Source organism: Bos grunniens, chromosome 4 (assembly GCF_055505025.1).
Source record: "Bos grunniens cultivar Pamir isolate PY7600 chromosome 4, Bosgru_T2T1.0, whole genome shotgun sequence".
Taxonomy (NCBI): Eukaryota; Metazoa; Chordata; class Mammalia; order Artiodactyla; family Bovidae; genus Bos; species Bos grunniens.
In genome coordinates this window covers 68732915-68756174 of record NC_141168.1, presented here as the reverse complement: position 1 = coordinate 68756174, position 23260 = coordinate 68732915, and the positions used below count along the sequence as shown (strand labels likewise).

General features: G+C 40.7%; 1 protein-coding gene across 34 annotated transcripts in view; it reads right to left on the bottom strand.

The window, feature by feature from the left end:
- The window catches only part of ST7 (suppression of tumorigenicity 7), a 268221-nt gene extending 265144 nt beyond the window's left edge, over positions 1–3077 (bottom strand). For 18 of the 34 annotated variants that reach the window (XR_015162623.1, XR_015162624.1, XR_015162610.1 and 15 more), the window contains exon 1: positions 2887–3077. Coding sequence is in view for 10 of the 34 variants with exons in the window: in XM_086396745.1 (XP_086252871.1) it covers positions 2887–3037 (151 nt within the window). In the remaining 24 variants the exon portion in view is untranslated. Of the gene's footprint in view, positions 1–1037; positions 1163–2549; positions 2802–2886 lie in introns of those variants that run through there. The other 16 variants (XR_015162618.1, XR_015162622.1, XM_086396760.1 and 13 more) reach the window with 7 other exon arrangements.
- Between the last annotated feature and the right edge of the window lie 20183 nt (positions 3078–23260).

The following is a 23260-nucleotide window of genomic DNA, read 5'->3' as shown; positions in this document are numbered from 1 at the left end:
TAGACACAAAAATCCTCAACAAAATACTAACAAACTGAATCCAACAATACATTAAAAGGATCACACACCATGATCAAGTGGAATTTATCCCACGGATACAAGGATTTTTCAATATCTACAAATCAACCAGTGGTGTCAGCTTGCCTAAGGAAGGAGGCCTAGGCCACCCACAGCTTCCTAAAAGCGGCTCTAGCTTCTGCTGCCTCTTCGGGGACACATACCTTCATCATCACAAGAAAAGCAAACACCACAGGGCCTAGGAACAGCAAAATGAGTCCCTCTAGAACCCATTCAGATCTCGCTGGGAGGACAAGTTCCACATAGGAGGGGACTTCTCCCTTCACCTTCTCACAGAAGTAGCAGAGAGAGATGAGTCTCTGTGCGCTTCTCTTTTACCTTCCTTTATGACTAAAACTACATAAAACTACAAATGAAAACAGAAGTCCAGCATCACTGGGATAAATGGTCTCAGGTTCCATCATGTGTCTAATGAGATTCAGTGCAGATGGCCTTTTCATCTTCATACTTTCTCTATCTCTATTAGCCTAAGTGAGTTAACGATGCTAATACAAATTAACAAAGGAGTTTGAGAAAAAGATTTAATGTTGGGAGAGGACCTAACAATTTTATTCCTTAAAATTTTTGCATTTTCCCAATTTTGCTCCTTGCCTGTTGTGTATAAAACATTGGTTTGTGGCACTTATGGGCACATGCACACAAATACGCTCACAGACGATTATTTAAACTACTTTAAGAAAAAGGCAAAGGAAGAAGGGGCAGTAGGAGATGAGATGATTAGATAGCATCACCAACTCGATGGACATGAATTGAGCCAACTCTGGGAGATAGTGGAGGACAAAGGAGCCTGGCGTGCTAAAGTCTATGGGGTCTCAACTTAGTGACTGAACAACAACAAAGAAAATGCAGTATTACAAATGAGTATTACAAGTATTACAAAGACCCTCATGCTCGGAAAGACTGAAGGCAGGAGGAAAAGGGGACGACAGAGGATGAGATGGTGGGATGGCATCACTGACTTGATAGACACGAGTTTAATCAGGTTCCAGCAGTTGAAGATGGACAGGGAAGCCTGGTGTGCTGCAGTCCATGGGGTCGCAAAGAGCTGGACAGACTGAATAACTGAACTGAACAAATGTGTGTTCTGAAATAAAAAATTTAAATGTGCATTAAATGAGAAAGGTTCACATTTTTTAAGCCTCAAAATGAATTCTTTGGGAGAAAAAGAATCAAACCACTTACCAACAAATATAAGATTTCATTGCCATATATATTCAAGCAACTTCTTAAAATAACAAAACTTTGGGACTAGAACTTATCTTAGAGATATATTTGCCACAAGCAAGGAGCCAGTATTGTAATGAGCAGCCACTCATAATAGATGAAAAGCCAGAAAGCCATTATCACTAGGAAAACTGAATCCAAGGGCTGAACAGCTCCTATCCATTTGGCAACATGATTCTACAACGCAGATTCCACGGGGCAGCCCAGGAATAACATCCCAAGGGATATTACAAAACAAATATAAATATGAACATGAGTTCAAGTTAAAGTAATCAAGATTTCCATTTAAAAGCACAAGTACGTAACAAAATGTGTACATTACCTCGTGTTCTAAAAATTATTTTAGTGTAGTTAACAACACACAGGAAAATGCATTTCCAGACTCTGACTCTCTGATTATGTAAATCACACACTAAGCAGAATGCATATATATTCAGTTAAGACTGAAAGGATTTCCCAAATTACTGTCAACTTTAAAAAAAGAAAAAGAGTTTTCTAACGATTCCCACAAGTATTTCCAGACTTCAAGAACTATAGCCCTTCCTGCAAAATATACTTTGGGTTCTTGATTTGTCTCTGGGGTGTTACTGCTGGTGTCTGTTTTCTTTGTGGTTGTTTTTTAATGATTCAGTTGGCTGGTTGCAAGTTTAAGATCCTGTTCTAATTACCTTGGGCACTTACAACCGTGGATACAAGACCTGCGGGGCTCCCTTCTTAGCATGTGGAGCTTTATCTAAGATCCTGAACATGACTAGTTACCAAAGCCTTATGCAAACGGGGACAAGGAGAGAGACAAGGGCTGAGATCATTAAAAATCATCATAAATTCCAGATTTCCTGTCTCTCCTTTTGTCCCTGTGACATTCCCTCTGGTAACCTGACACGTCATCTATAGCCTTGATGGTACCTTCGAGAATCTCTCTCCCGTCTATAAGAGAGTGACGCCGCTATCCCCGCAACTCGCAACTCTGCGTGGGGGGGAGGGGGGGTGTCAAATCTCGGCAATGCGGGGTCGACTCCTTCGGGGGGCTTCGCCGATGGGTAGCACCCTCACGGGGGCGCCCGCGACCCGCGGAGTCGCGCGGGTGTCGGGAGGGACACCTCGTCCGACTACACTTCGGATGTTCGGCACTGGCGGCAGACAGCGTGTGAGGACGGACACGGTCCAACTCTGAGGAGCCCTCGGGGTTCACACGCAGACAGCCGAAGGGGCGTCCGCGGGGAGTCCCTCGCTCCCGACCTCCGTACCCTCAGTCGCCCGCCGACAAGCACCTCAGGCGGAGGAGCGGTAACCTCCTGGCTCGGGCCGCCTCACGGCGTGGCGCCTCCTCCACAGGGTCACTGGGCCGCGGGGCCGGGAAGGCCGCCGGCCGCCCTCGCACGTCCAGTCGACCCCGCCGCCCGGGCCCCCAGGCTAAGGCGCCGAGCCCTCGCCTGCTGGCCGCGGGCGTCCGGTGCGCGGGCGCCGGCGCGTCCCCGAGCGCGCGCCCCGCCACCCCCGCCAGTCGCGGCCCCGCGCGAGTTGCACTAACTTTCCGGGGCGGGGGAAGGGCGAGCGCCGCGGGCCCGGCTGCCCGGGCCTTACCTGTGCTCAAGTTGTCGTTGATTTTCAAGGGCACCCGCAGGATGTAGACCAGGAAGAGGACGATGAAGAACCATACGGTCCAGAGATAAGTCCAAGACCAAACTATGCAGGACTTGAGCTGCTCCAGAAAGCCCGTGCCCGCTTCAGCCATTTTTCGGCGCTGCTCTCTGCTGCCGCGGCTCTCGGTGTCTGCCGGGATGATTCACCGGCCTGGAGGCGCCGCTCGCGCCGCCGCCGCCGCCGCCGAGGCCCGGGCGCCCCCGGAGGCCGCCCGGGACTCGGGCGCGGCGGGAAATCGCGCGCGGGCCTCGGGCGCCTGGCCTTTCTTTCCTCTCTGAAGGCCCCTACAAGTGGCTTTCGTGGAAGGATCACGTGGCTCCTGCCCTTCACGTTCTGATGCCATTTATATTATGCTAATATTTAGAAAGAAAAGCCAAGTGGCCTACTGAGGGAAACCCTTGACATGTTCACGGTAACTGACTTATGCTGAGGGCTTCCTATTATGTTTGTACAATCTCACCTAATCTTCAACAATCCCCATTATATAGATAAGGGAAACTGAGGCACAAAGTGGTTGAGCAATTTACCTTCAGCTGGAGCCAAAATTCATTGGCAGCATGATGAATGCTAGTGCCCGAGGTCTTAAAACCAATGCTCTACTCCTTTCTCTCAGAATTTAGATTCAGAGGGATGAATAAATCAGGAGCACTCAGAAAAAAATAGATGTAATCCTGTCACCGATTAATAGGCCTGAAAATAAATCATTCTGTTAAACGAGATTTGGGTTGCATGCTATTTACCTTTGTTTTGCCTTCCCTAAAGCCATACCGGGGGTTTTGAAAGAAATCTTCACAAAAAGAGTGTTTATCTTCGAATTTCGGGGGCGATGACAGTTCAAAAAACTCTCAACCTGTTTTTAATATATAACAGTTTTCTGGGATAATTTTGGCTTACTCTGAATTGGCTACTTTATTTTTTTAATTTATTTATTTTACTTTACAGTATTGTATTGGTTTTGCCATACGTTGACTTGAATCCGTCATGAGTGTACATGTGTTCCCCATCCTGAACCCCCCTCCCAAACCCCTCCCCATCCCATCCCTCTGGGTCATCCCAGTGCACCAGCCCCAAGCATCCTGTATCATGCATCAAACCTGGACTGGCGATTCGTTTCACATATGGTATTTTACATGTTTCAGTGCCATTTTCCCATATCATCCTTCCCTCGCCCGCTCCCACAGAGTCCAAAAGACTGTTCTATACATCTGTGTGTCTTTTGCTGTCTCGCATACAGGCTTATCATTAGCTTTTTTCTAAATTCCATATATATGCGTTAGTATACTGTATTGGTCGGAGAAGGCAATGGCACCCCACTCCAGTACTCTTGCCTGGAAAATCCCATGGATGGAGGAGCCTGGTGGGCTACAGTCCATGGGGTCGCTAAGAGTCGGACATGACTGAGCGACTTCACTTTCACTTTTTCACTTTCATGCATTGGAGAAGGAAATGGCAACCCACTCCAGTGTTCTTGCCTGGAGAATCCCAGGGGCAGGAGAGCCTGGTGGGCTGATGTCTATGGGGTCACACAGAGTCAGACACGACTGAAGTGACTTAGCAGTAGTAGCAGCAGCATACTGTATTGGTGTTTTGCTTTCTGACTTACTTCACTCTGTATAATAGGCTCCAGTTTCATCCACCTCATTAGAACTGATTCAAATGCATTCTTTTTAATGGCTGAGTAATACTCCATTGTGTATATGTACCACAGCTTTCTTATCCATTCGTCTGCTGATGGACATCTAGGTTGCTTCCATGTCCTGGCTATTATAAACAGTGCTGTGATGAACATTGGAGTACACGTGTCTCTTTCAATTCTGGTTTCCTCAGTATGTTTGTCCAGCAGTGGGATTGCTGGGTCATAAAGCAGTTCTATTTCCAGTTTTTTAAGGAATCTCCACACTGTTCTCCATAGTGGCTGTACTAGTTTGCGTTCCCACCAACAGTGTAAGAGTGTTCCCTTTTCTCCACACCCTCTCCAGCATTTATTGCTTGTAGACTTTTGGATAGCAGTTAATTGGCTACTTAAACAATAATTATAAACTTTTTTTAATGTGTACTGAGTACAATGTTGTCTTCACCAAATAAAATTTTCTTGTCTTTCTGTCCATAAATAATTTCACTTTCTATGTATTGGATGGTAATGATGCAGTTGAGGTAATCCACAGCCAAGACATTTTTGGAATTAGCATTCAGCAGAATATTTTATTATAAATTTTGTTTTGCTTACTTGTCATTTCCTCCATAATAAAACAAGCTCCTTTAACTTTTTGCATGTATTTTACATATTATGGCTTACATAATACAACTACTTTTACATTTTCACTAATTCCAAGCCTCAATTCCAGCTACTGGTATCTCCAATACATTTGATCTACTAAAGCAGTGAGATACTGGAAAGGATAAGAGAAAATGATACACCAGTACCGTTTTATAGATATTTATTGCAGCATTTTGGAGAAGGCAATGGCACCCCACTCCAGTACTCTTGCCTGGAAAATCCCATGGACGGAGGAGCCTGGTGGGCTACAGTCCATGGGGTCGCTAGGAGTCAGACATGATTGAGCGACTTCACTTTCACTTTTCACTTTCATGCATTGGAGAAGGAAATGGCAGCCCACTCCAGTGGTCTTGCCTGAAGAATCCCAGGGACGGGGGAGCCTGGTGGGCTGCCATCTGTGGGGTCACACAGAGTCCGACACAACTGAAGCGACTTAGCAGCAGCAACATTGCAGCATTTACAAAACAATTTTTTATCTAACAATGGTGCCTGGATTCTCAGTAGAATAAAACATGAGAGCATGAAACATCTATTTTATGTGATGATTAAGTAACCCACCATATTCCCTGCAATAGGATTATTTAATTTAAGTGAATATCCTGGAGTCTGGCTTTTTGCTGTCAGTGAACCTCAGGAATATACGTAAATATGACTCAGTTGAAATAGTTGTCTGACTGTCTGCTAGGCACTCCTGGAGGGTCAGTCTGTCTTACTCATCATTGCCTCTCCCTGGTGTGCAGCCAGAGATGGGGATTGGAGTTGGAGACGTGTCTTTATGGTTGGATGCAGAATTGACTGAGAACAAGACCTCTTGGGAACTGCAGCTGCTTCAGTATGGCTGGAATGCAGGCTCTACACAGAGCAGTGTCAAAATGGATAAAGCTGGAGAGTGTCTGAATGTGAAGGGCCTTGTAGAAATGCTCAGGTGTTCACAGTTATTTGACATTGCACACACTAATCCAAATGACCAAGATTTATGTAAGTGGCAATTACACACCAAAGAGGTAGAGTTGACATAACTTGGTTACTGATAGGATAGGCAGGGAAAGAATAAAGAGTGAAGGGTGGCTATTGAGTGGGATCGTTCATGAAATAGTGACACCCCAGGTATGTCCCTTAATTGGTTGATAATCTCTCAGTGGGCTGGCACACAGTCACCCCAAGCTCATCATATCCAAAAGTGAACTAATTACTTCCTCACCATCAACTTACCCTTCTAAAATTCCATCAGGGGATGGGTGTCACCCTCCCAGCTCGCTAATTCAGGACTCTGAGGATCACATCATCTAGACTCCTCCCCCTCCCTCACCTCCTTTCCTCTTCACATTCAACTGGGGGCATCAATACGTCAAGGTATGTGTCAGATACGTCGCTTTTCTCTCTTCCCCTTCAATAGCTTTTAGTTTCTCCAGTCTGATCATCTCTCACAGAGAACAAGTCAGTTGAGCTCCTTGACTCGTTTCCCCACCAGCAGAACAACCACCACCACCTGCCCTCACCACCCCCTGAATCCACCTTCTTCCACATTTCTTTAACAGAGTTACCTCGAAAGCACAAACCTGAGGCTCCTTCTGCTCCAGTCCTAAAGGATAAACTGTAGATAGTACACAAGACCTTTTGTAGGGCACTTCTATCAACCTGTTTAGCCTCATATCCCACCCTAAACACTTCTTACCACCAGCATTTTGGAAAACATGCTATTCTCTTTGGAGCTGCTCCACAGGACCTGCCTGTAGCATACTTATTTGTGAGCATACTTATTTGTGCTATCCTTCCCACCTTAACCTTCTCTCTTTGCCACAACTTATTTAGAGATGTACTTAAAATATTATCTCCTGTGTGACACCAGCTCCCTCCCCATCCTAGAGTTCTCTCTTCCCTGAGTTTGCAGCACCACAAAGCATATGGTGGGCTCTAAAAGCACAGGCTTAAAGCCCTGCAATGACAGGCTTTACTCCTGGCCCTGCGAATAATAGGATGCGCTTTACAAGTTAGTAACTTTCCCTGAGTCACTTTGTTCACCTGCAGAAGGGTTATACTTGTATCTGTTACATTTGTTGTCCTGTAGTTGCTAAGTTGTGTCCAACTCTTTGCAACCCCATGGACTGTAGCCTACCAGGTTCCTCTCCTCTGTCCATGGGATTTCCCAAGCAAGAGTACTGGAATGGGTTGCCATTTCCTTCTCCAAGGGATCTTCCTCACCCAGGGATTGAACCCACACCTCCTGCTTGGCAAGAGGATTCTTTACCACTGAGCCACCTGAGAAGCCCCCCTGTGACATTTGTCCCGATGAGATGCCTACCAGAAATGCTTAGCACAAAGCCTAGTTGGTGTCTTTCCTCTCTGTTTGCAAACTGAGGCCTTTACAGTTAAATAATTTGTTGTTTTATTTTAGACCTCTTTACCTCTTAGTACAAATAGTGCTGTATCTGGCACACAGTACCTGCTCAATAAATATTACTATTTAGAGAATATTGTACGAAGGAATAAAAAATGAATTACATCAAAAGAAATTCCAAATCTTACAAAGAATACTATACTTGGATTTACTTCAGGGATGAGAGTTAAGATTTGGCCTTCCACCATATGGTGAGCTTCCTTGAAAGTTTGTTTCTGAAGGTGTAACCACCTGTGGATTATCTAATAGGACTTAAATGACCGTTTATGGTAATTATGCTGTAACAACATATTACTAAATTCCTTTATATTGGTTTATATGTTTTGTTAAACTATCTGAATTGAGTAAGAAACCAAGGAAAGGAAACCAAGTAACCAAGTTAAGGAATAACTTAAAATTACTTCTCTGTTAGAAGGGGAAATATTGTATGATATTGCTTATATGTGGTATCTAAAAAGAAATGATACAAATGAACTTACAAAACAGCGACTCACAGACTTGGAGAATCAACTTATGGTTTTGGAGGGTTGGATGGGGGGTTTGGGGGAAGGGATAGTTGGGGAGTTTGGGATGGACATGTACACACCGCTATGTGTAAACTGGATAGCTGACAAGCTCCTACTGTATAACACATGGAACTCTGCTCAATGATCTATGGCTGCCGGACAGGAGGGGAGTTTTGGAGGAGAATGGATACAAACGTATGTATGACTGTGTCCCTTCCCAGTTCACCTGAAACTATCACAAGATTGTTTGATAATTGGCTATAACAATAAAAAATGAAAAGTTTTTTTAAAAAAATTACTTCTCTGTTGCTTCTTGTATTGTTTTGTAAGTGGTGTTTGGAAATATATATGCATATGTTGGCTATCATAATTTTATGCTTTGTTGTAAGTTTAATATATCTTTGTAAATGATTTTCGGAGTTTATCTGAGGTTTAAATGCAAGAAATAACTTCTGATTCGGCGGGGGCAAGTGTTTAAAATAAACAAAAAATCTCACCCATGTTCATTGGTTGAATTTATGAATTAGTCAATATTCTATGTTCATGAATACCATCCTCAGTGGTTATCCTTATTTAACTATTTAACTGAAAGTGAAGTCGTTCAGTCGTGTCCAACTCTTTGTGACCCCATGGACTGTAGCCTACCAGGCCTACCAGGCTCCTCTGTCCATGGAATTTTCCAGGCAAGAGTACTGGAGTGGGGTGTCATTTCCTTCTCCAGAGGATCTTCCCAACCCAGGGATTGAATCCGGGTCTCCAGCATTGCAGGCAGATGCTTGAGCCACCAGGGAAGCCCAGCTATTTACCTAGAACTGAGTAAATGCAAATTTAACTTAGTTTAGTTTTGAGAGACAGTCGGACAGACATATGGATTTAGAGGGAATTTGCCATTTCTACCTTTTGCTGCTGCTGCTGCTAAGTCGCTTTAGTCGTGTCCGACTCTGTGCGACCCCAGAGAGGGCAGCCCACCAGGCTCCACTGTCCCTGGGATTCTCCAGGCAAGAACACTAGAGTGGGTTGCCATTTCCTGCTCCAATGCATTAAAGTGAAAAGTGAAAGTGAAGTCGCTCAGTCGTGTCCGACTCCTAGCGACCGCATGGACTGCAGCCTACCAGGCTCCTCCATCCATGGGATTTGCCAGGCAAGAGTACTGGAGTGGGTTGCCATTGCCTTCTCCGATTTCTACCTTTTAAAACAACATAATTTCTCATAGAGTACTGAAGAGATAAAATTTCAATAATCCTTGTATGGTTGAAAAAGAATTCTTCAGTTCTCCCCAAGATGTAATACTGCATATTTAAGGAAGGAATTGATGCTTTTGAAATGTGGTGTTGGAGAAGACTCCTGAGAGTCCCTTGGACTGCAAGGAGATCCAACCAGTCCATTCTGAAGGAGATCAGCCCTGGGATTTCTTTGGAAGGAATGATGCTAAAGCTGAAACTCCAGTACTTTGGCCACCTCATGCAGAGTTGATTCATTGGAAAAGACTCTGATGCCGGGAGGGATTGGGGGCAGGAGGAGAAGGGGACGACAGAGGATGAGATGGCTGGATGGCATCACTGACTCGATGGATGTGAGTCTGAGTGAACTCTGGGAGTTGGTGATGGACAGGGAGGCCTGGCATGCTGCGATTCATGGGGTCGCAAAGAGTCGGACACGACTGAGCGACTGATCTGATCTCTGATCTGATAGGTAACCCAGCTGTTTAGCATAGCTGCCATTCATTCTTTATTTGTTTATTCAAATCAAGAAATATTTATTGAGCATTTATTGTGAGTTAGGCCCTGTAATCAGAGAAGGCAATGGCACCCTACTCCAATACTCTTGCCTGGAAAATCCCATGGACGGAGGAGCCTGGTAGGCTGCATCCATGGGGTTGAGAAGAGTCGGACATGACTAAGCGACTTCACTTTCACTTTTCACTTTCATGCATTGGAGAAGGCAATGGCAACCCACTCCAGTGTTCTTGCCTGGAGAATCCCAGGGATGGGGGAGCCTGGTAGGCTGCCGTCTATGGGGTCGCACAGAGTCGGACACGACTGAGGCGACTTAACAGCACCAGCAGCAGCACTTCCATAAAATTGATACACACACACATGATTATCTTACAGTGAAAAGTCCACAATGACTAGACGTAGATATTATGTGTTGAATTTACATTTACTTTTGCTCCCTAATTCCTTAAGAAAGATATGCAAAACCTCCTGTTTGACCACTCCCAATTTGCCTTGATTCACAGATCTAACATTCCAGGTTCCTATGCAACATTGCTATTTACAGCATTGGACTTTACTTCCATCACCAGTCACATCCACAACTGGGTGTTGTTTTTGCTTTGGCTCTTCTCTTTATTCTTTCAGGAGTTATTTCTCCACTGATCTCCAGTAGCTTATTGGGCACCTATCGACCTGGGGAGTTCATCTTTCAGTGGTGATGTACAGGGAAGCCTGGCATGCTGCAGTCCATGGAGTCGCAAAGAGTTGGACATGAATGAGTGACTGAATTGAACTGACTGATGTAAAACCTTTTACAGACATGTCAATACTAAGTGACATTCCTTAACCTTCCTGATTTATTCTAAAAATCAAGCTTATTTTAATAAGAGAGTGAAAGTGAAAGTCGCTCAATCATGTCCGACCCTTTGTGACCCATAGACTGTAGTCCATGGAATTCTCCAGGCCAGAATACTGGAATGAGTAGCCTTTCCCTTCTCCAGGTGATCTTCCTGAACCAGGGACTGAACCCAGGTCTCCCATATTGCAGGTGGATTCTTTACCAGCTGGGCCACAAGGGAAGCCCAATAATACTGGAGTGGGTAGCCTATCCTTTTTCTCCAGCGAATCTTCTCAACCCAGGAATGGAACCAGGTCTCCTGCACTGTAGGTGGATTCTTTACCAACTGAGCTATCAGGGAAGCTCTTTTAATAAGATAAGTTTTGTTGATACACAGAATAATTCTGATAACAAGAATACAAAATAGAACATGCTCTATCCAGTGGAGAATGGCTCCCCGTTTTCAAAGAAAAACAGAAAATAAAATTCCTTTGGAAAGAAGTAGACAACTAATACAGTCTTCTTTGTTGTTGCTCAGTTGTCAACTCTCATGCACTGCAGCACGCCAGGCTTCCTTGTCCCTCACCATCTCCTGGAGTTTACTCCTTTACACTATTGAAATATAATCAGGAGAGGAGACCAGAAAAAGAAAACTGAGATGCCAAAAAAAAAAAATTCTGAGAGATAATAGAGATCAGATATAGTCAAGAAAAATAAGATAGAAACATACATTAAGGAATCCTCTGAAGTTGTCTGATCCTTTGTTTCCTAGACTAACCAATCATAAGAGGTAACATTACCTACTCTATTTAGTCTGTGACCATTTTTACTGTTTTAGTTTTATTCCAGTTTTAACTGAGATATAACTGACATAAAAGTGCTATATAAATTTAAGGTGTATAGCATAAAGATTTGAGTTACATACATCTTGAGATGGCTATCATAAAGTTTACTGAACATCCATCAATTCATATAGATACAAAATTAAATAGAAAAAAAATTGTGTGTGATGATAATTCTTAGGATTTATTTTCTTAACAACTTTTGTATATAATATACAGCAGTGTTAATTATAATCATCATGTTGTACATTACACTCCTAGTTCTTATTTATCTTAATACTCTATTCTTTACAATGCTACTCAATATCTTTTCTCTTGGGAAGATCCTATAAGATGGGCTGGTTTTTCAGTTGCACTTTAAATAGTGCAGAAATGATAGCAGTATATTTTCTTTTTAATCTTGATATTCAAGCTTGAGGGTTTTTTTTTTTAAATAACACTTTTAATCAAAATAAAAATCCACTGTCTGCAATTTTTTATATGTAAAATATCACTGGTTATCCCAATTTTATTATTTTATTTTGAAACTGCATATTTTTGGCCCCTGACTAGCTAGCATTTCAGAAACCAGAGTCACATCTACACATCTCTTTGCTAAAAGTTACAGGTTTTCAAAAATACCCAGAACTAGTGACAGCCATCATATAAAATAATTTCTAGAGAAGTACAAAAATAATATGCTATTTACTGGCTAAGTGCATGGCATGTTATTTTGTGATTTTGACTTCAAATTTCAAGTTCATGCATAAACCTCCAAAGCAACTGACTCTTCAGTTAAACAATCTGTTGCATTCAGAAAAATCTTGAAATTGGGAGATGGCTGGATGGCATCACTGACTCGATGGACGTGAGTCTCAGTGAATTCCGGGACTTGGTGATGGACAGGGAGGCCTGGCATGCTGCGATTCATGGGGTCGAAAAGAGTCAGACACGACTGAGCGACTGAACTGAACTGAATGTTATAGAATTACTGGTAGAATTAAGAAAAATGTGATAGTCATGGAATTAGCTTAAATTTATTTTTACTGACACAGAGCATTTATTCTTTAAATTTTGATAATTAATTCCATTCTTTAACCAAGAGGTATTCCCTTACACTTTGTCAGTTACATTGCATTTTGTTCTCATTTCTAATGTGAAACTAAGGCATGCAAATTAAAGTGAAAATTTCACAATCATCTGGTGTATTTGGCCTGTGTAGAAACCTAATCTAAAAAGAGGGGAAAGAAAATTCAGACTATTTTTATCTAAAAGCACATTTCAGGCTGGTATTAAGTAATACACTTGCCTGCTCCAGAGAAATTAATTGTATTTCTAGTATTAATTCTAAGCTCTCTTCTTTGTCTTGAAAAAATTATTCCAGGCTTCCCTTTTATTCTGAGTTGCAATGCTATTGCACAGTTGCTAAATTTAGCACCTTATACACATTTAATTATAACAGGATCTATCTCCTCATTAATAATGACAGTTAATGAATATGGGTTATAACTGAAACTGTGGCTTCCCTTGAGTTTTTCCTCCCTTTCAAAATTATCTTTATAATATTATTTTTATAGTATAATTTTTTCTCTTTGATCAAAGTTTGTCATTCACCCTTTGAGGTAAAGATGTACAAATAATTAAACCAATCTGAATTAACTTGTCAAGTGTGACTGATTGGACACACTCTAGGAAATAACTTGATATGACCTAGATTTAATTATCTGCATTTGGATTTCTCATATACACATATTACACTTTTATCCCAACAGAGGCTCTTATCTTGGGCTATCATGTTTAGATACATTTAACCAAGTATTCTTTATAGACTTATTCATCAGTCTTTCTTCTTTTATCAGATACCCTCCAGAGTGTAACACAGACCTTGAATGCTAAATTGAATTGAAATGATTATGTTATTGAGCTGAAGAGTGAGGGGCTAGGGTTATTTGATTTTTGGTTTCTCAAGTTGGTTTTCTAGACTTTAAAAATGTAAGTGCTGTGTGACTTTCATATAAGAAAACACCAAGACATGTAAATGATGGGAATATACTTCTGTTTGAGGAGGAAGCCTCCAACAGACCAGTTAGCTGGCTTCCCATCACTGAGATCACCACATGTTTGGCTGACAGCAGCCTCATCTGTAAAGCGGGAACAATGATAGCTTTTGTTTGTCATGTAGGAAGGGGTCCTTGCAGAAAGTGGGAGGTTGCACAAGGTTTGCTGGGACTTTCTCAGTTTTAAAACTGAAAGTCCTATGTCCTGGGAACCCCCTCAATCACAGCTGGGCAAAATGACCTTTTCTTTAAGTCATAAGATTCTAAGATGCAGGGCCTACCCCAGGCAAACTGGGAGGTAGAAGGATGTTTATTTTCCACACTTCTTAGCAGGCCTTCTCTCTTCCTCAGCTGCCTAGTACCTTCATTCTCTTCTCTTGTCTTTTCTCAAAATCTGCTCTCCTACTGATTCATTTACATGTAAACAAAATTTATGTCAACTGAAAAAGTTACTCTTCCAAGTGCTATTAAAAGATACCAGACATCAAAGCTGTAAAATAAAATGATGCTTCTCAATGTCTTCAGGCATCAGCATCTCTTGGGAGTCTAGAACCTTAAGGAGCCTTATTATATGCTGATAAGTTTAATTCCAGCATACAAAGTAAGAATAAATAAATATATCTGTATATTGTACATTTGCAATGAAAAAAATCATAGCTAAGAGCATGTATACATTAAAAAAAACAAGCAGTCAACCAAAAAAAAATCTTTACCTTACTGTTTCTTTTGGCTAATTTTTTATTCATCTGTTTTATTGTTTACTAGGACTGGAAAACAAATAACAGCAATAGGCAAAGGTTTAATAAAAATACACTGGAAAGACACTTAAATTTGAGAAACTGTCTATTCTCTCCTCTGCAAATTAAGATTGTCATTTTAGTCTAGTTCACAAGACACCTGAATTCCAAGAAATTATAGATGGATAAACCTGAAGTAAATGAAACTCCAAATCCAGATATTCAGCAGCTATAGTGGGATCTGAATCATGATAAAGTAGAAGCAACATGAAATTTAGTACATGAATATGTAGGTTTAGAGAAATGGTTTCCAAACTTGGGCCAACAGTTAAAAAAAGAAAACGTAACTTCCTCCTTTCATCTTAAGATACTACCTGGTAGCTAGGATGTTGAAGCTATAAGGAAATGAGGGGGGAAGACCTATGGCTTACACATGACTATTCATAGCAATTGATATCAACAACAAAAAAACCCAGTGCACGTGCTCAAACCGGCTTTGGTCAACTTGAGCCAGAACAGTCACAGTAACATTCAGAAATTAAGAAGATTAGACAAAAATAATGAAGAATCATGACCCTATACACCTTCTGTTAGTAAACTTTTTAGCATACTTCCTTCAGTTAGTTTTTCCATGCACACTGCTTACATTATTCCAATGAGCTTCTAAGTTTATTGCTGCAGACTACTCTTACATATTATTATTAAAAGATTTCTCCATGTTATTATTCTTCAAAAGCATGTTTTTAATGATTGCATAATATTCCACATGACAAAGAATCTTTAAACCATTCCATGACTAAACTTACTCGTATTTTGCTGTTTTGAGTAATTCCATAATGAATATCACTGCATTTATAACTTTTAATTTTTTAATTTAGGGTTATTTTATTGGGATAGATATGCAGAGGTGGATTCAGTTGTCAAGGTTAAGAATATATTTCTTGATATATGCTGCCCAGCTTCTGTTCAAAAGCAGTTCATAAAAACTCCACTCATCCAGACTATATGAAATCCTAAATGACCATAGCTTTAACTTTATAGCATGGTTTAAAATGATTGTACAACATACATTATGAGTTCTGCCCTGTGATTCAAATAAAATTTTATCTGTGGCGTAAGGAGTATTACTGGTCAGATAGTTCCCTAAATTTCATCATAACTAGATTTTCATTTCCATTTATTTACTCAAAGTTATGTAACAGACATTGTAGGGGAAAACTGGGGAAATATGACTGTGGACTTGTTAAGAGGAACACGTTTCCATCCTAAATTTCTCATAAACTGTAATAGAAAATACTTTAATGCTCAGAGAACAACACTTTCCATCAGTCCATTAGATAAATTCCAAAATCTGCAAACTTAAGTTATTGTACACTGCAGGCAGTACTTAACTCTGTATCATCAAAATGACACCTCACCCCTTGGAAATCACATTTTACTCTGGCTAGGAAAGAGTCATTAAAACTCCCTCTGAGAAGCAAACTTCCATAGAAACAAGTTTTACTGGTTAAACTACACCCTATGTGTATAATTTTCTAAGGCTGCTGCAACAAATGACCACAAACTTTGTGGGTTTAAACCACACAGAATTGCCCTCTCACAGTTCTCGTGGCCAGACGCCTGAAATCAGGCGTCAGTAGGGCTCTGCTCTTTCCGAAGTAGAGCTCTAGTGGAGAATCCTTTCTTGCCTTTTCCAGCTCCCATTAGCTCTCGTTGGTTTGTGGCAGCATAACTCCATCTCTGTCTCCATCTTTTCATTATCTTCTCGTCTTCTGTTTTGTCTGTGCTAAATCCCCTTTGCCTTTGTCCTATAAGCTTATGTGTTACTGGGTTTAGGATATACTCAGATAACCCAAGAGGATCTTCATAGTTCGAGATCTTTATATTAATTATATCTGCAAAGACTATTTTTCCAAATAAATTAATACCCACAGATTCTAGGAATTTAATGTGGACATATCTTTTGGCAGCGGGAGGGGGCAGCCACCATCCAACCTCCATTACATTTACCCTGCAGACTCTTGTCCTCCCTTTTTGAATGGTGAACAACAGTCTGAAGATGTGAAACTTGTTTACAATAAAGAGCTATTTAAACAACAAGATGCTACTGTATAGCACAGGAAAATATATTCAATATCTTATGATAAACCATAATAGAAAATAATATTAAAAATAATGTATATAAAACTGATCACTCTGCTATATAGCAGAAATTAATACAATATTGTAAAACAACTATACTTCAGTTTAAAAAAAGATGAATAAAAAGAGCTAGTATCCTTGGTTTCACCTTATGGCTACAAAAGAAATTAGGTTATTCTAACCAATTGCCAATTTAGATTTTTTTTCACACTGGTCCTTTAAAAAGCTCAAGTCATTAGCAATCATAGAGCATTGCCAATTAACAGAGAAATATGATGTAATACTATTTACTGTTTAATCATTTTCATTCCATTAATCCTGATATTTCCTTTGAGTTTTCCTTTTAAGAGAACTTCTGCCTTCAAAAAATATTTTGCCTTTCTTGAATATGGTAATTCTCTTCGTGATATTATTAAGTTGCTTTAAAAAAAAGTGTGTATGTATAAAATTCAAGAATTTCTAAACATTTCTAAATATCTTATGTTTCACTTTTACTTTATAAAGGAATATATAAGCCATTTGAAGTAATTATACATAATAGACTTTTAAATAAAATTTAGAAAAACCCACTTTAAAATATTGCCTTTGGCTTTTCATCTTATCTAAAAGGTATAAGGATTATTTAAGGAGGTAAAACCCTATCCTTTATGTAATCCTGGACAAGGTACTTTACTTTTCTGAATCCCCATTATTTCATACATCAAGTTAGAACAATGCATCACTCATAGGAGTAAATGAGTTCCTCTGTGTGGCTTCTGGATGTGGGTAAGTGTTAGTTTCCTCTTCCTTCCTGAGGAGCTGGTTATATGGGTCCTTATGAGTTATCTAATTTTTTTTCTTTAATTGCTTCTTTCTGCTATTTTTCCTATTTCCATGGTTCTGGATTTTGGGTTTGCCAGGACCACTGGTAATGCAGTTTAGCCTAAGGTTAAGTAGCAGACCCAGATAAGCAAACAAGTGTGTTCACTGGCTTGAAGAGGGGCTTATTGAAAATAGCCTTCCCAGTAATTCTCCTCAGATGAGCACAGTCCCCATCTTTCATGTAGTCAGGGCTTCTCCCTGCCATTCACTCACCTAGAAAACAAACAGGAATTGAGGAATCTTGTCTGCAAAGGACAATTCACTGTATGGTAGCTTATTTTATACCACATAATCTTGAAAGACAAATAATTAGGATCCAAAGATAAAGGGATCATACTCTAACAGGAAAGATACTACTGGTACAAAGACATTTATAAAATATAGGAATCTTAGAATAATACATATTTTTCTTCTGTATTCATGCTACTGACATATTTCACTTCATGTATGTTATAAATTTGTCTTGATAAACCCACCACACTACATCATTTTTGCTTAGTCAACTATCTTTTAAAGAGATTTAAATAATAGGACAAAAACCCCAAATCCTTGTGTGTTGATCCATGTAGCCTCCACTTCCAGTGCTATCCATCCCTTTGTATAGTTACACATTTTCAACTGGTATCATTTTCCTTCTGCCTGAAAAAAGTCCTTTAACATTCCTTGTAATGCATGCTGGCTTGTGATAAATTGCTTTGACTTTTTACATCTGAAAAAAATTATTATTTTTTCTTCATTTCTGAAAGATGTTTGCCCTGGATATAGAACCACAGGTTGATAGGCTTTTCTTTCGGTATTTTAAAGCTGTTTGTCTACTGACTTCTCACTGCACTGCTTTTAACGAGAAACCGAATGTCATCTTTATCTTTGTTTTTACCATACTTAACACTGTCTTTTCTTTGACTGCTTTTAAAATTTTCTGTTTATCACTGGTTTTAAGTAACTTGGTTACAATGTGCTCTGGTGTCATTTTCTTCAAGTTTCTTAGGTTGAGGGTTCATTGAGATTTTTGTATCTATAGGTTTACAGTTTTCATCAAATTTGGAATATGTTTGGCCATTACTTCCTCAAATATTGCTATTGTTCTCTCTCTCTTCTCTCTTTTGGCCACTTGAAGTTATTCCATAGCTCACTGAGGCTCTGTTACTTTTTCTCACTTTAGCTCCATTTTGGGTATTTCCTATTGCTATGCCTTCAAATCCACTGAGTGCAAATTCAGTGTATTTTTCATTCTAGACAATACAGTTTCCATCCCTAAAAGTTTGAGTCTGCTCTTTATCAAATCTGCTGTGTCTTTAATTTGCTTTAATTTTTGTCTTTAATTTTTTTTTTTTGTCTTTAATTTTCAAATGGAGTACAGTAAAAACAATTGTTTTAAAGTCCTTGTCTGCTCCTCTAACATAAGAGTCAGTCTCTGGTGTTTTAATGATTTGATTTTAATCCTCATTATGGGTCATTTTTCCTGCTTGTTTTCATGCCTCATAAGTTTTCACTGGATGCCAGACATTGTGAACTTTGTTTGTTTGTTCTGGGATACAGTTAAGCTATTTAAAAACAACCTGACCCTTTAGGGTCTTGATTCTAACATTTGTTCAATGGGACCAGGGCTGTGCTTAGCTGAGAGCTAGTTATTTCCCAGTACTGAAGAAGGACTCTGGTGAGTAGTCTAGCCAATGTTCTGTAAATTATGAGGTCCTCCAGTTTGGCTGAGGGGAATAGGCAGTATCCTAGCCTCATGTCAGCACTGGGTACTGGTGTCTCTAATGCTTAGTTTAGGGTGCTCTGCTCCCCACACATTTATTGAACAGTACTCGACTGAGTATTTGCAGGGACCCCACTGCAGATTTGCAGGGTTTTCTTTTTGTGTAGCTCTCTCCTAGCTAGCACTCTTCCTTGTGACATTTAGCTACCCTGGTCTCCCCAAACTCTCAGCAGTGTCACCTCAGTTCAGGAGGTCTGCCAGGGTCTGTACTGGTCTCCCTTCCGTGTGACCTGGGAACTTTCTGAAGGCCACAGACTGGTCATTTGTTTTTCAACCATTGAGGGATCACTGTCCGTTATTGCCTTGAGTTCTTGGATCTTGAAAATTGTTGTTTCATATATTTTGTCCCTTTTGTTGTTGTTGCTTCAGGTCTGATGATGAATAGAGTCATAGTTCATTAAAATCTTCCCAAAATAACTATAATAGGATGAATCTTTTAAGACAAGTACCAGTCAAATGCTATAAGAATTCAAAAAAGGAGAGACATTGGTTTTCAGGCTTTTTTTGGAGGGAATAGCCTTTGGATCAGGCCTGAAGGTTTGGGTGGACTTGTAGAAAGGGCATACAGGTAGAAATACAGGGGCAATTCAGCAAAGGGATAAGTATGGCATGAAACTGAGCTATACAATATGTGCAGTTTTGTGAAAATGTTTCCAGGAATAATTCTGCATATTTTGTAAGTTATCATAGGATATATTCAGTTCTGTGGATGAAATAGTCTATTGCATTTCAAACAACAGTCCCCTATAGACTATTGTCTCCACAGTATGCAATTATGCTGCCTTCTGTCCAGTTTGTTCGTTCATTCATCATGAAGGGATCACTGAATGCTGGTCAATGTTGTAGGTGTGTGGGCTACACTGGTGAACAAAACAAAGATCTCTGCCCTTCTGGAGCTTGCATCCTAGAACTTAGATCCTGTAGGAGTGGGAGGAAAGAGACAATAATCTCTTTCCATATACCTTAATAATTTTCTTTCACTTAATTCCATAAGGTAATGATTTACCTTGCTGAGTGACTTGAGTACTGTTTCTTGCAAATATTCATAGGTGCCCTGAGGAGGTGGAAAGAATTACTTTTAAAGAGTATCTAATAAAAATAAACTGTACTTGTAGGTCTATATTTAGAATTCAAAAACAGCTTTATGTTTTACTGCAGATGAATAGGGCTTTATGAGTGAATAAATAGACTGTGCTAATTGTCAGGCATCTACGACTGAAAGAAGAGTATAGTTCTATCCTGTGCACTAAACTGTGCTGACTTCGAAATTCCAAGTTGCTAAGACATTTAGATGCTTACTCCTTGGAAGGAAAGTTATGACCAACCTAGACAGCATATTAAAAAGCAGAGATATTACTTTGCCAACAAAGATCGGTCTAGTCAAGTCTATGGTTTTTCCAGTGGTCATGTATGGATGTGAGAGTTGGACTATAAAGAAAGCTGAGCGCTGAAGAATTGATGCTTTTGAACTGTGGTGTTGGAGAAGACTCTTGAGAGTCCCTTGGACTGCAAGGAGATCCAACCAGTCCATCATAAAGGAGATCAGTTCTAGGTGTTCATTGGAAGGACTGATGTTGAAGCTGAAACTCCAATACTTTGGCCACTGACACGAAGAGCTGACTCATTTGATGCTAGGAGAGACTGAGGGCAGGAGGAGAAGGGGACGACAGAGGATGAGATGGTTGGATGGCATCATCGACTCAATGGACATGGGTCTGGGTGAACTCTGGGAGTTGGTGATGGACAGGGAGGCCTGGCATGCTGTGGTTCATGGGGTCGCAAAGAGTCAGACATGACTGAGCGACTGAACTGAACTGAACTGAAGACATTTAGTAAGCGCAGGCACATAGGCATGCTTTTTTCTTTCCTTTGTCTCTTGAAATTACAAAACTAGAAGACAGCAAATAATACTCATGGCTACCAATCAGTTCAGTTCAGTCACTCAGTCGTGTCCAACTCTTTGCAATTCCATGGACTGCAGCATGCCAGCCTTCCCTGTCCATCACCTACTCCAGGAACTTGCTCAAACTCATGTCCATTGAGTGGGTGATGAAATCCAACCATCTCATCCTCTATTGTCCGCTTTTCCTCCCGCCTTCAATCTTCCCCAGTGTCAGGGTCTTTTCCAATGAGTCAGTACTCTGCATCAGGTGGCCAAAGTATTGGAGTTTCAGCTTCAGCATCTGTCCTTCCAATGAATATTCAGGACTGATTTCCTTTAGGATGGACTGGCTGGATCTCCTTGCAGTCCAAGGGATTCTCAAGAGTCTTCTCCAACACCACAGTTCAAAAGCATCAATTCTTCAGTGCTCAGCTTTCTTTGTAATCCAACTTTCACATCCATACATGACCACTGGAAAAACCATAGCTTTGACTAGAGTGACCTTTGTCAGGAAAATAATGCTTTTTAATATGCTGTCTAGGTTGGTTACAGCTTTTCTTCCAAGGAGCAAGCATCTTTTAATTTCACGGCTGCACTCACCATCTGCTGTGATTTTGGAGCCCAAAAAACTCAAGTCTGTCACTGTTTCCATTGTTCCCTATCTATTTGCCATGAAGTGAAGGGATCAGATGCCATGATCTTACTTTTCTGAATGTTGAGCTTTAAGCCAACTTTTTCACTCTCCTCTTTCACTTTCATCAACAGATTCTTTAGTTCTTCACTTTCTGCCATAAGGATGGTGACATCTGCATATCTAAGGTTATTGATATTTCTCCCAGCAATCTTGATCCCAGCTTGTGCTTCATTCAGCTTAGCGTTTCTCATGATGTACTCTGCATAGAAGTTAAATAAGCAGGGTGACAATATACAGCCTGGACGAGTTCCTTTCTCAATTTGGAACCAGTCTGTTCCATGTCTGGTTCTAACTGTTGCTTTTTGACCTGCATACAGATTTCTCAGGAGGCAGGTCAGGTGGTCTGGTATCCCCATCTCTTGAAGAATTTTCCACAGTTTGTGGTGATCCACACAGTCAAAGGCTTTCGCATAGTCAATGAAGCAGAAGTAAATGTTTTTTTCTGGAACTCTCTTGCTTTTTTGATGATCCATCAGATGTTGGCAATTTGATCTCTGGTTCCTCTGTCTTTTCTAAATCCAGCTTGAACATCTGGAAGTTCACGGTTCACGTAATGTTGAAGCCTACCTTGGAGAATTTTGAGCATTACTTTGCTAGCGTGTGAGATGAGTGCAACTGTGCGGTAGTTTGAGCATTCTTTGGCATTGCCTTTCTTGGGGATTGGAATGAAAACTGACCTTTTCCAGTCCTGTGGCCACTGCTGAGTTTTCCAAATGTGCTGGCATATTGAGTGCAACACTTTCACAGCATCATCTTTCAGGATTTGAAGTAGCTCAACTGGAATTCCATCACCTCCATTAGCTTTGTTCATAGTGATGATTCCTAAGGCCCACTTGACTTCGCATTCCAGGATGTGTGGCTCTAGGTGAATGATTACACCATGGTGATTATCTGGGTCATGACCATCTGTTTTGTATAGTTCTTCTGTGTATTCTTGCCACCTCTTCTTAACATCTTCTGCTTCTGTTAGGTCCATACCATTTCTGTCCTTTATTGTGCCCATCTTTGCATGAAATGTTCCCTTGATATCTCTAATTTTCTTGAACAGATCTCTAGTCTTTCTCATTCTATTGTTTCCCCTATTTATTTGCATTGATCACTGATCATGGCTACCAATAAAATATGCTATAAGGGGGCACCCACCTTTCATGGGTTATGTGACCTTTCTTTGTGGCTGAATCTCAGGGCTACAGTGCCCTTCTGGACTTTTGCTCTCAGACTGGGATATTCTTGGAGATCTGTGAGTTTTTAAAGAACTCTGCAAGAGCTTTTAAATGAATTCTGTTCATTTATATGATAATCATGAAAAGCTGAATTTTGTTCATGTGGGTGATCTGGACAGTGCCCCCTACTGCGTAATTCCTGGGGCAGCGTCCACACTGTGCTGATGCGGCTTCAGGAGAGCTGTTCACAAGGATATGAAGGGGCCTGTGGGCTGGCGTCATCCCATTACTGCTTACAGCTATCCGCTGCATGAGGTTTTAGTGCTGCATGTTCATGTACTCATTCATTCTACAAATGACTACTGAGAACCCTCTATAGTGGTCCCATTCTAGGAGCTAGGGATTTAGGCTTGTTCTCATTAAGACTGTTCAGCTGATATAACAGACAATCTAACAAAGT